This window comes from Geotrypetes seraphini, chromosome 5 (assembly GCF_902459505.1).
Source record: "Geotrypetes seraphini chromosome 5, aGeoSer1.1, whole genome shotgun sequence".
Classification (NCBI taxonomy): domain Eukaryota; kingdom Metazoa; phylum Chordata; class Amphibia; order Gymnophiona; family Dermophiidae; genus Geotrypetes; species Geotrypetes seraphini.
In genome coordinates this window covers 203,670,938-203,683,708 of record NC_047088.1, presented here as the reverse complement: position 1 = coordinate 203,683,708, position 12,771 = coordinate 203,670,938, and the positions used below count along the sequence as shown (strand labels likewise).

General features: G+C 33.4%; 2 protein-coding genes across 3 annotated transcripts in view; both read right to left on the bottom strand.

Moving 5' to 3' along the window:
• CCDC173 (coiled-coil domain containing 173) overlaps window positions 1–12,771 on the bottom strand; it is a 127,316-nt gene that overhangs the window by 97,265 nt on the left and 17,280 nt on the right. For both annotated transcript variants that reach the window (XM_033945275.1, XM_033945274.1), the window contains one exon: window positions 12,286–12,442. In XM_033945275.1, coding sequence (XP_033801166.1) covers window positions 12,286–12,442 — 157 coding nt within the window. The remainder of the gene's footprint in view (window positions 1–12,285; window positions 12,443–12,771) is intronic.
• Window positions 1,669–2,806, bottom strand: LOC117360828 (regulator of microtubule dynamics protein 3-like). Its single transcript, XM_033945285.1, has one exon. It carries the CDS (start codon window positions 2,563–2,565, stop codon window positions 1,873–1,875), a length of 693 nt encoding a protein of 230 aa, XP_033801176.1. The 5' UTR covers window positions 2,566–2,806; the 3' UTR covers window positions 1,669–1,872.

Below are 12,771 nucleotides of genomic sequence, written 5' to 3'. Positions count from 1 at the left end.
GGGGGCTGGGGCTGAAAGGGAAAATATGGGAGAAGGGGGCTGGGGGGGTAAAAATGGGTTTGGAGCTGGAGCTGGGGCTGAAAATAGGGGACATGTGAGGGAAGGAGGCTTTACTAGCATCCGTTAATGTAACGGGCTTAAACACTAGTAAGTTATATAAAAGAATTCAACTTTCAAACCTCTCCTGAAAAATTACCAATTGATAGTAATAAACTCATCAACGAGATAAATAAATAAATAAATAAATAGCCCTTACTGGCTAAAATAAAAATATCTATATAGCCTGCATTTTCCTTTATGAACTAACATTGAATTATGTCTATTTTCTTTAAATAAATTAAATATTCTGTTAAAATTAATATGAATCTTAGATAATATTATATTCTTAAAGTTAGAAGTTTCATAATTAACTCTTCCCATTTAATGAATTCCCAACCCTTCATTACTTTATCTATTAAAACATGTAACTTAAAAGGATTATAAGTCAAATCTACCCCTTTTATAAATTCGATGCCTATTTTAATTTTCTGTATATAATTAATTAGCCTATCATCCATTCAGACAGATCTAACAAAACTATCAAAATTGCAGAAAGCAAATGGTAAACCCATAACTGTTATGATGAGCATTTGTACACAAAAATTGGGATTGCCACTTATCTATATTTGAAGATGTGAATGAAGAAAACCAGAGTGTATTGAATAAAATAAAGATTCCGTCCACCTTTACATGGACCCAAACAGAATCCATATAAGTGAAGATCCAATCTCTTTAGAGGTGAAAGTGTACTCCCAAAGTCCATGTGGTATCAACAGGAGCCATATCAGGACCATGGACTAAGTTGATCCCAGGCACATTGACTGCCAATGCACACATTAAATACAGTTCCTCGATGCTGAAGAGTTCACCATCTGGGATCAAAGTTCTTTTATCAGAGACTGATCCTGCAAATGATCTTCTCACCTTGGCCTGAACCAGAATCATAAAACTTAGTAGAAGTTTCGATAACCATGAGTTCACTTGAAATTGAGCCCAACTTCAAGTACAGAGCGATCTGAGTTGAAGGCTCTCCTCGCTCATTCTCCTTCAGCGTTTCAGGACACCAAAAAACTTCTCTTCATTCTCAGGATAGAAGTCAAGCTAAGATCCCAATACCAGAGTATTGCACAATGTTCGAAACCAATCCAAGGCCATGCGGAAGGATAACAACCTTTCTATTTTAAAACTCAAAGAGCGCAGCACATAATGCTGTCACATAACATAGTGAAATCGCCACATTACATTCTATGTCATGCTGCTCATAGTAATTTGTTATACAAAAGTCATCGGTTTCAAAGAAGATCAATTCAATATATAAAATACTGAAAAGAAGTGCAGGTTTGTTGACCAAGAAAATGTGGTACAGCACTTTGTTTTGCAGTTGTGGCTCTGGGTAGTTAGCTCTTGGCTTCATGTATCTTTATCACTTTAAAATCTATGCACTGAAACTTGATCTCTCAAAGGAGCCAGCACCAAAAAAAAAAAAAAATCATAGTAGGAATGACCAAATGGAATTTTCTTAATTGCTAGATTCAGCTAGCATTTCCTCCAGTTCTCTCTGGCATTCTGAATCCTCATTTGATTTGACAGGCAGTTCTGAAGCCAAGTTCAACCACTTAGTAGCTGCACTTTCATCTCCTAGATTTTTGTAGCACTTGGCAAGGAAAATCCTGGGTTTAGTTGCTCTGCCTTCAGAAAGTTTTACAGTGCATCTAGTAGCCATAGGGGGCGTTTCATACAAGGCAGAAGCTGTTTTTCTCTTCAGCCATCCAAGGTTAGCAATCTGGTAGCACTACCTGCCCAAAAGGTAGTAAGACTTGGCATCATTTGGTTTTAGGGAAAGATCCCACAAAGAACGGCAAACCACTGGTGGCACTCTGCAGTTGAATCACCCTTCTGAAGTACAGTCTCAGCTTCTAATTTCCCTTCTAGTGCATAAAACTTCTTCTCTTCAGCATGCTCAGTTATCTCACACATGTCACTGCAGATACGAGCAAGTCGCCAAAGGAAATCCGATCTGTCATCATACAGCAATTTATTTCTATGTAGCAACTGGAATCCAACCACCTTCTCCTTCCTGTCACCTTCATGCAATTGATTTGCTTGCCTCAACAGATTTGCAAATTCTTCTTCTGAAACTGTATCAAAGGCTAAAGTTCCTTCATCCTTAACACCAAGGTCCAAAGAATCTTTCCGTGGAAGCTTTACTGTCTCAGAGCTGACTTCATCCTCTTCCTTGCTCTCTTTATAACACTCTCGATCATAATCAGATTCAGCATTTGCTGTGGTATACCCTCCTTTGCTTTCTGCATCTGTCTGAATATGTCCTGTGCTGGCTGAGAAATAGATTGAGCTTGACCCTGTGGAGTCACTATGTTCTCTGCTCAACAGGTATCTCTTTCGACGAGGTACTTTCTGACTCTCCTCCAGATGGCACTTGACTTCTCCAATTATCTCAGCTGCTAGCCCTTGAATGGTGGTCCGCAGACTCTCCACTTGTTCTCTCAGTTCATTGATACTATGCATTACTCTGTCCAGGTTATACGGAGCTTCCAACTCTCGATTTTCTGATGAAGCTAAAGCCCATATGAAAAGAAGAAGTGTGTTGTTTTTGCATCACGAAGTTCTTTTACTGAGTCTGTCAACCGCACAGAACCAAAATAGTTCTGCACCTGCTTTAAGCTTGCTTGCGCCAGGAACCAGGTTCAAATATGTTCAAATCTCAACTGAAGCAACTTTTTTGGGGAAAAAAAAAATTCCTCTACGTTGTCCCCTCATTTCAATCCTACCAAAGCATAAAATGTAAATGAACTTATAAAAAATGTAATAAAGTAATTATAAATTTATTGTTTTAAAATCTTTATTCATTTTCTTATGTTACAACAAGTGTTTCAATAAACTCATTAGAAATTTGAATATACACACTTGATTAACTCATATATTAATAACAAATTTAACATTTCATTAGAAATTTAATATTATATAAAGTTATAATATTATGCAAAAAATCAAAATTTATATAATTATTATTAGATATAATAATCCCTTTTCCCTCCCTCCCTCCCAATCATTAATATATAAATCAATTTTTATTGTATTCATTCATATATTAATAATTATATAATAATTAGAATTAAAAGCCCACCCCCTTCCCCTCTATTCAAATGTCTTATCATGGGAAAAGTTAATCATCCATTAAAGAAATCTGTTAACGGTCTTCATATTTTTCCAAATTTTGTTTATGAAAAAGTTTATCATTCTTTATAAAAATCTTTTAGTGGTCCCCATATTTTTTGAAATTTATTCATATATCCTTTATGTGTTGCAATAGCGAGTTCCATTTTATATATATGGCATACAGAATTCCACCAAAACATATAATTCAATCTATCATGTTGTTTCCAATTAAAGGTGATTTGTTGTATTGCTATTCCAGTTAGGATAAATAAAAGTTTGTTATTATTTGATGAGATTTGGCTCTTTGCTCTCATGGTTGTTCCAAATAATATAGTATCATATGTCAAGGCTACTGGATTTTCTAATATTCTATTAATTTGGGGCCAAATTGATTTCCAAAATGATAAGATAAATGGACAAAAGAATAAAAGATGATCTAATGTCCCAATTTCAACATGACAGTGCCAGCATCTATTGGATTTAGAGCTATCTATTCTATGTAAACGTGTAGGGGTCCAAAATGCTCTGTGAAGAAGAAAAAACCAAGTTTGTCTCATAGATGCTGATACCGTACATTTTAGTCTCCAAGACCAAAGTCGTGGCCATTGAGATGCACTAATTTGGTGTTTTATCTCAATGCTCCAAATGTCTCTAAGAGCATTTTTTGGTTTTTTATTTATATATCCAGATATTAATTTATACCACTGTGCGGCTTTATGTCCTATTGAGTCCATCTGGAAACATAAGAATTCTAAACTGTGATATTTAGCAAGGTTTTTCCATTCAGGGAACCCTTCCTGAATAGATTGCTTCAATTGCAACCATTTAAAATATTGTGTTTTATTAAGACCAAATTTATGTTGCAATTGTGAAAACTCCAGCAATTTGTCATTTTTTATCACATCATCCAAAATACGAATACCTGCTATCATCCAATGTTTCCAGATGACTTTAAAACCGCCAATTTTGATCTTGGGGTTTAGCCATATTGTTTGAGTAGTTGATTTATTAATTGGAATTTGAGTTAGATTACTTATGTATCTTAGAGTTTTCCAGGTATCCATAAATATTTTATGATCTTTGTATAACTTTGGCATTTTGATACTAATTACATGACTAAGACGTAATGGAAATATAAGTCTCCATTCCAGCCAAAACCAGTCTGGAATATTATCAGTGGGTTCTGGGAGGATCCAATACATACCATGTTGTAAAATATAGGCTTGATGATACCTATAAAAGTTGGGAAAATTTACCCCTCCCTCCTTAATTGGTTTTTGCAGCGACACTAAAGCAATTCTTGGTTTTTTATTAAGCCAAATAAATTTTGTCAAAATTCTATTTAATTTTGTATAAAAAGATTCTTGAAAGAAAATTGGTATCATTCCCATTTGGTAGCAAACTATAGGCAAAATCATCATTTTAACTGTTTGTACTCTTCCCCACCAAGATAAATGTAAAGGATTCCATTGCTCACAGAGTTCTGTCACTTTCTGTATTAGACATTTTTCATTAATTTTCATTGTTTCATCTATTGTTTTTGTTATCCAAATTCCAAGATATTTAATAGATTCTTCTTTCCAAACAAAAGAGAATGTATCAAATAACCCTTTTGTACAATATACATTTAGAGGAAGAACTTCTGATTTATTCCAATTAATTTTATATCCTGAAAAAGTTCCAAATTTCTCAATTAATTCAAGTAGATATGGAATGGTAGATTCTGGATTTCTCAAATATAATAATAAATCGTCTGCATAAGCAGATATTTTATATTCTCTGTCTGAGTGAGGTATACCCTGTATCTCCTTTGTTTGTTGGATAGCTAATATTAAGGGTTCTAAAACAATATCAAACAGTAAAGGAGACAAGGGACATCCTTGTCTAACTCCTCTTTGTAGATTAAATTTTTCTGAAAAAGTATTATTGATATATAATCTTGCAGAAGGGGAGCTATACAATGTTTTTATCATTTGTGTAAATCCAGGACCTATACCAAACCATTCCATTGCCTGATACATAAAAGGCCATTCTATTCTATCGAAAGCCTTTTCTGCATCCAATGAAATAGCAAAAGTAGGTTCATTCATTTTCTTTGTTAAATATAGCATATGGAATGCTAATCTGGTATTGTGAGATGAATGTCTTTGAGCAACGAATCCTGTTTGATGCATACCTATAATGTGGGGGAGAGCATTAGCTAATCTTAACGCAAGTATTTTTGCTAATAATTTTCCGTCTACATTTATTAAAGATATTGGCCTATAGTTTGAGACCAAAGTGGGATCTTTATTAGGTTTTGGTAAAACAATAGTTAAAGATTCTGATATAGTGCCTTTAATACAACCTTTATTAAGTTGATATTGATAAAGATTTAGTAAATAGGGTAGTAAAAAATTTTGAAATGTTTTATAAAATTCAACTGTATATCCATCACCACCTGGAGCGGATCCAACTCTAAGGGATTTCAAGGCTGTTTCTAATTCTTTTATTGATATTGGTTCTTCTAAACTTCGTTTTATATGTTCAGGAACTTTTGGACCCTCTAACATTTTCAAAAATTCTAAACCATCTTTTTCTTTATTTTTATAAGTCTCGGAAGAATAAAGAGATTTATAAAATTTTAGGAATTGTTTTAATATAGGTTCAATTTGTGTAAATGTGTTTCCATTTTCATTTTTTATAGCTATTAATTTTGTTTTTCTTTTTTTTGTTTTAAGATAGTTTGCTAATATTCTTCCCGACTTATTTGAGTTACCATAATACAATGTTTGCTGAGAAAATAATTCTTTTCTAATCATTTTTGATGAGATTTCATTATATTTAATTTTTAATTTTAATAATTCTTGTTGAATTGAATATTCCCATTTTTCTATTAATTTTGTTTCCAAATTTTTAATCTCTTTTTCTAAAATTAAAAATTGTTTTTTATTTTGTTTTTTGAGAAAAGCCGAATAGGAAATTATTTGTCCTCTAATTGATGCTTTAAAAGCATCCCATAAAATTTCTCTATTAATCTCATCTTTATCATTAATTTGAAAAAATTCTTTCATTTTTATTAAAAGATTTTCACAAAAAATTGGATCAGCCAACAATGTATTATCGAACTTCCAAATTGGTCTATTATTATTTTGATCAATCATTTTAATTTTTATCCATACTCCACCATGATCAGATAAAATAATAGGATCAATGGCTGCTTGTGTCACTTGCTGTGCTAGATTATTTGAAATAAATATATAATCTATTCTTGAAAAAGAATTGTGAACATGAGAACAAAAGGAAAATTCCCGATCATTAAAATGAAGTATTCTCCAAATATCTGTTAAATCACAAGATTGTGTCAAATTATCTAATCCCATAGATTTCATAACTCTACTTGGGTTTTTATCTAATAAAGGATCCATTACAGCATTGAAATCCCCTGCTACTATTAGATTTGAAGTAGCTAGTGGTAAGATCAGTTGTTGAAGGGTTTTAAAAAATTCATTTTGGTTCGAATTAGGGGCATATATATTAATCAACATCATGGTAGTATTTCCCATATTCATTTCTACAATTACCCATCTTCCATGAGTATCTGAAGCTTTTAATTTGAATGTAGCAGAACATTTTTTACTAACTAGAATAGCAACACCTGCCTTTTTCCCTATAGCTGGTGAGAAAAAACAGTGTTTGACCCAACCTCCTTCTAGCTTATTAGATTCAATATGTGAAAGGTGGGTCTCTTGTATAAAGCATATATCTGAATTTTGCCTCTTTAAAAATGATATAGCTTTTTTCCTTTTTATCATATGATTTAGACCATTAACATTTAATGACATTATTTTAAAATCCATTTATTTATTTTTATTTTTTTTTTTATTTTCAGATAGTAAACAATAAGTGATTTTAAGAAAAAATTTTCCCAGTAATTTAAATATTTTATATCCTTTCCCCTCCCTTTATCCATCCATTTCTTATATATCCCCCCTTTATTCCCTCCCATCCCTCCCTTCCCTCCCCTTTTTATTACGAAAACTTGGATACGCAGATTGAGGTTAGATTTAAATAACTCCCCCAAGCTATTAATAAATTATCTAAATTACTACCAATTTTTTTTTTTCTCTTTTTATATATATCATTAGATTTTTAAATCAAATTAACATATATAAAAAAATATCTAAATTATTATCAATATTTTTTTTATATTATATATCAATAGATCTTTAAATCAAATTAACAGACAAAATAAAAAAAAATAAAAAATTTTAATCATAAACATTTTTCATTAGTTTGATCTTTCTTAATTTAAAAGATTTTTATCCATATTTGTATATTTTTAATTTTATAAGGATGATTCATTCCAAATGAAATAATATATAAAATTATATCATCATATTATATAAATTTTTGTATATGATAAAATAATTTGTAATATTAAGTGATTAAATATAAAACATTGTTCATCCTCTTTGTTCATATGATATACTCTCTATATAATAATATGATTTTAAGAACCTTTCTTATATATAAATGAAGTATTAATATCAAAAGAAATTCATTCCCCCATTACTGTATTCCAAAGTATCAGAGTTTGTTATTTTAAATTTATTCACTATAAATATTTTGTATGAGGAGTATATGTATTTATATGAGGAATATTTATGTGGTATAAGAGAATCTATAAAGTAAAATCAAAAACTTATCCGGTAAACTTTCGTTTCAAATTGAGATTTTTTTTTTTTTTTTTTTTTTTGTATATATTTACTATTGAAACGCAATCTATTATATTTGAAACGCAAGTTTAGCCGGAAGTACCGCCTTTTACAGGAAATCTCCCGATTGAACCAATCATGTTATGATTGAAGGATGGCTCTGTTTTCTTTCTATACTCCGCCCCTAATAGTTTTTAACCAATCAGCACATCCCTTATTCTTTTGTCAAAGAGAAAATCTTCCTTCGTCACCATTTCAAGATGGATCTCTGTCCAGTTAAGAGTTTTACATGTAAGTCTATTCTTCTTTAAAAGTTCTAGAATTGAATCATGTGGATTTCTTTAGATTTTTATTTCTTCTTTGCTTCCTATTGAGAACGTTGTATGCTGTTCAAATTTTTAATTCGGTCCTCGTGCAAATTTTCCGTTGTCCTGAGAGTTTTGAATCTTTAACCGATGTTTTCAATTTTCTTCTATATTGAAAGATTTATTTACTATATGAGTATACATAAGTAAATAAATATTAAAGTAGCCATCAATTGTTTTTAAGTTGTCATTGGTTGATCAAGTTGGTCCATAAATTCTTGTAGTTTTTTGGGTTCCATAAAGTTTTGGGTTTTGTTAGCGATAGTAACTTTCATTATCGCTGGATAAAGGAGACCAAACCTAGCTCCTAAGGATCTCAGTTGGGGTCTCATGTCCAGGAATTGTTTTCTTTTTGATGCTGTTTCTTTTGCGAAATCTGGTACAATATGTATTTTTGAATCTTGGCATTTTAGATTTTTGTTTTCCTTGGCAAGTTGACATATTTCTATTGCTTGCTGATGTCTTAAAAGTTTAAATATTAAAGTCCTTGGTCCCGTTTGAGTATTGTTTCTTTGTGTTGGAATCCTATGTGCTCTTTCGATTTCCAATTCTGTTTTAAATTTTAATGGTAATATTTTAGGTAAAAATTTTTCCAGAAAGGCTATCGGATCGTTTTTTTCCACTCCTTCCGGTAGTCCAATAATTCTTAAATTGTTCCTTCGCTCACGATTCCGGCTATCTTCAAGATTTCTTTTAATTTCTGTCACCTCTTTCCAAATGGTTTTGCTGTATCTCATATCTATGTTTAGTTGTTCTGAATTATCCTCCAATGTAGAAATTCTGTTTTCTGTCATGTCTACTCTTTTTGTAAGGATTGCAGCTTCTTCAATCGCTTTTTGTAGTTTTTTATTACTGTCTAAGACAATCTCTTTTATTTGTCTCAGTTCTTCCATAACGTCAAGATTTTTTTCTGATGGCAGCGGTACTTTAGAGGGTGTACCCGGTTCTGGTTTCGATCTCTTGTTGCTACCTGTTCCGGATACTCCGGCTCCCAAGTCAGATTTATTTTGTTTGTTTGAAGCCATGTTCTGATATATTTCAGTTATTTTCTTTTAAAATATATATTTTTTTTGGTAGTATTCTTATATATATAGCTTGTTTATGCGGAGCTACTCTCTCATCCAACCGTCAGAGTTCGCGTCCAAGCCACGCCCCTCAAGTAATTATAAATTTAAATGAATGAATGAAATGAAAGTAAAGCTTAAATGACTATCCTTATTAGGAAGACATAGGCTGTTCACACTGTTCTAAATATTCTTGCAACTTTCTAGGATCATCGAAATTTAATGTTTTATTTGCATAAGTGACCCGTATTACTGCCAAATTTAGCACCCAAAGACCTGAGTTGTGGACGTAGATCGAGTAACTGCTTCCTTTTAAATGCTGTAGCCTTATCAAAGTCAGGCACTATATGGATCCTTGAGTCCTGACATTTAAGGTTTTTATTTTCTTTTGCTAATTGATAGATTTCTATTACTTGCTGGTATCTTAGCAGTCTAAAAATTAAATGTCCTTGGTCCTCTCTGTTTGTTTGTTCTTTGTGACGGTATCCTGTGTGCTCTCTCAAACTCCAACGGGAATTTTGTTTTTAGCAGCAGTATTTTTGGCAGGAACTTTTCAAGGAAGGACATTGGGTCATTTTTTTCTACCCCTTCCGGTAGCCCAATAATTCTTAAGTTATTCCTCCTCTCACGGTTAACACAATTTTCAAGATCCCTTTTTAAAGATTCTACTTCCTTCCGATCTACCTTACATTGCAGCAGTTCTGTCTCCACTCTATCTGCCCGTTTCTCCAAATGATTCAGTTTATTATCAACCATTTCCATTCTCTTCATGAAGCAAGCAACTTCTTCTATGCCCACTTTTAATTTTGTAGCATTGTCTGACAATTGCTTTGATTTATCGAAGCTCTGTTATAATATCATTGCTGTCTTTTTCTTCCATTGGCAGTGGAACTTTTGACAGAGTTGCCGGCTCCGGTTTTGATCTTTTGACACTACCCGTCCCAGTTCCTGTTCCAGCCAAATCGTTTTTGTTTTGCTTGCCCGATGCCATCTTAAGTTGAAATTAACACTTTTAAAAACTTTAGAAAACTAATATTTGTAGTTTATATTCTACATAAATAGCCTGTCTTCATGGAGCTATTCCTTTACCCAACCATCCTGTTACATGTCCAAGCCATGCCCCCCTTAAAATGGCATTTGATGGGAATAGGTAGTAAATTTAGTAAACAGGGTGTGCGTACAGTATAACACAGATAATGTTGACCAATCAATGAACTAATAAATGTAATGACGTGTGTAAGTGACCAACGAAAATGTAAAATGTAATATACACGCACATGGGCTTGGACTATCAGAAGCATATAAAAGATAGTTCTTTTGGCTATGATAGGAGGACAGACATCCAGGTATACTAAAGCGCTTGAGGCATACTATCTGTCAGCTCCATATGCTGTAAGGATTTGCTCTTGTAACCTGTTATTGATTGTTAATAAAATATATATTAATTATACCAACATATTGGGTTTCCGTGAGGTCAGTTATTGAAGGCCGTAAACAGGCGGCTTTTCAACCTCCAGGGCCTTCTAAAGCAGCAGCAGTAGTGGCAGTGTATGGCTAGCAAATGCAGGCTCTGAACAGGCTTCTTCATGACCTGCCCTGTCACAGCTTCCCTCTTCCATGTCACTAATGACATCACTGATGATGCGGCAGAGGGAATCCCTGGCGGAGTAGGCCATGAACAAGCCTGTTCAGAGCCTACGTCTGCTAGCCGTCCACCATCGCTATTGCTTTAGGAGGCCCTGGAGGTATGTCAGGCCTCACAGGGGATGGGGGTGGGAGAGAGCTGCTGACTGAATTGGCGAGTTCAATTTTGAAGAGAAAAGAATCGATTTGAATCAATTCACCGAAGTGAATCGATTCAAATCAGCGAATCAGGCAGCACTAACAGCCAAACACAACCAGCAATATTGCAAAAAAGTTCTTTGACTCAAAACAAAACTTCTTGAATCCTGTTACCTCACAGAAATAGGCATACAGGAAAACAATCTCTTCGTTTGACAAACAAAAGTCCTGAGCTGGCTTGGAGCTGGAACCATCACACCCCAAATACAAACTGCAGAAAGTCTTCCTTATAACTAGGGCTGCACATCAATTAATCACTATTAATTGCAATTAAATTTTTTAATTGCATATAGCATCCCCCTCACATTTCCTTCTATACTTGTATAGTGGCAAATGAAGACAGAAGAAATAAATTCTCAGAACCGATATGTTTTAATTACAAAAATGAAAATAAATTATTTTTCTTACCTTTGTTGCTTGATGATTTTATTTTTCTAATCATTTTGTTTTGTCTTTAAAATCACCAGGTAACAAAGGTAAGAAAAATGATTTATTTTCATTTTAGTAATTAAAACATGTCGGTTCTGAGAATTTATTTCTGCTGTCTTCAGAAGAAAATGTGAGTGGGGGACGCTTTAAGCCCTACTTAAAACAGGTAGTGAGGTCTGATCCTAACTAGACCTTACAACAGGGCTCAAATGCATTTAGTACAAGAAGTTTGTCTACCTCAGCCACGCAGAACGTCTGAAAGTTATTGTCAAGGAGTATGCTGGGGCCACTTCTTCCTCCTACTCTCCTGGACCTCCTTAACCTAGCTCTGACCTTGCCTTATATACTTCCTGATAGCTGCTTTCCTGACTCATCCTGCCCATGTTACTTCCCCCTAAAGAACTACCAATGTTAAGGTGGTTCTGACATTGTGAAGGAGTACCCAGCAGGAGGAGTAGTAGTGTCCTATAGACTCCCTCACAAAGTGATTCTAGAAGAGTCTTTTTTTTTTTACCATATCCTAGACAGTACATATTTTCCTAGGAGCTTTATGCTTTTATTTTGCTCTCTGAGTGAAAACATTGTTCCTATTTTCCAAATAGAAAAACAGCTCTGGTATAAGGTTAACTCTAGTTACATGCTGTACAAGACTTCCGCTAATTTATTACTTACACGATAAGCTTTCATTTGTTCCATTTTCTCTTGTTGCTTTTGTTCATGTTTTTGTTGCATCTCTTGTTCATACAATCTGGTCATCCTTTGAATCTCTTTACCTTCCTTTATGTTGTCTTGCTTCTCTAATTTTTTCAGATAAATGTGTTGTTCTATCCTAAGGCATAAGCCAAAAGTAGAAATGGTAAAAGGTGAGCAGCCAAGGAAATAAACCCTGTCAGAAAGGCTCCACAATAGTTTGAGGTGAAGAATAAAAATTAGGGCAGAATTAAAGATCAAAATGTTTCACTATGACTAATGTTTGAGGTATTATCTGAAAGTATTCCGGCTTTCTTTGCACAAAGGAGCATTTATCTTAGTTTCATATGGTAGCTAGCTCCTATCTTAAAGCATTCATCCACTGTAAGTATTGTTTGAAATTTTAATGAATTAAGCAAATGGCTCTGAAAACTGTAGCTGAATGTCCAAGGATATTAAGTACTTGCA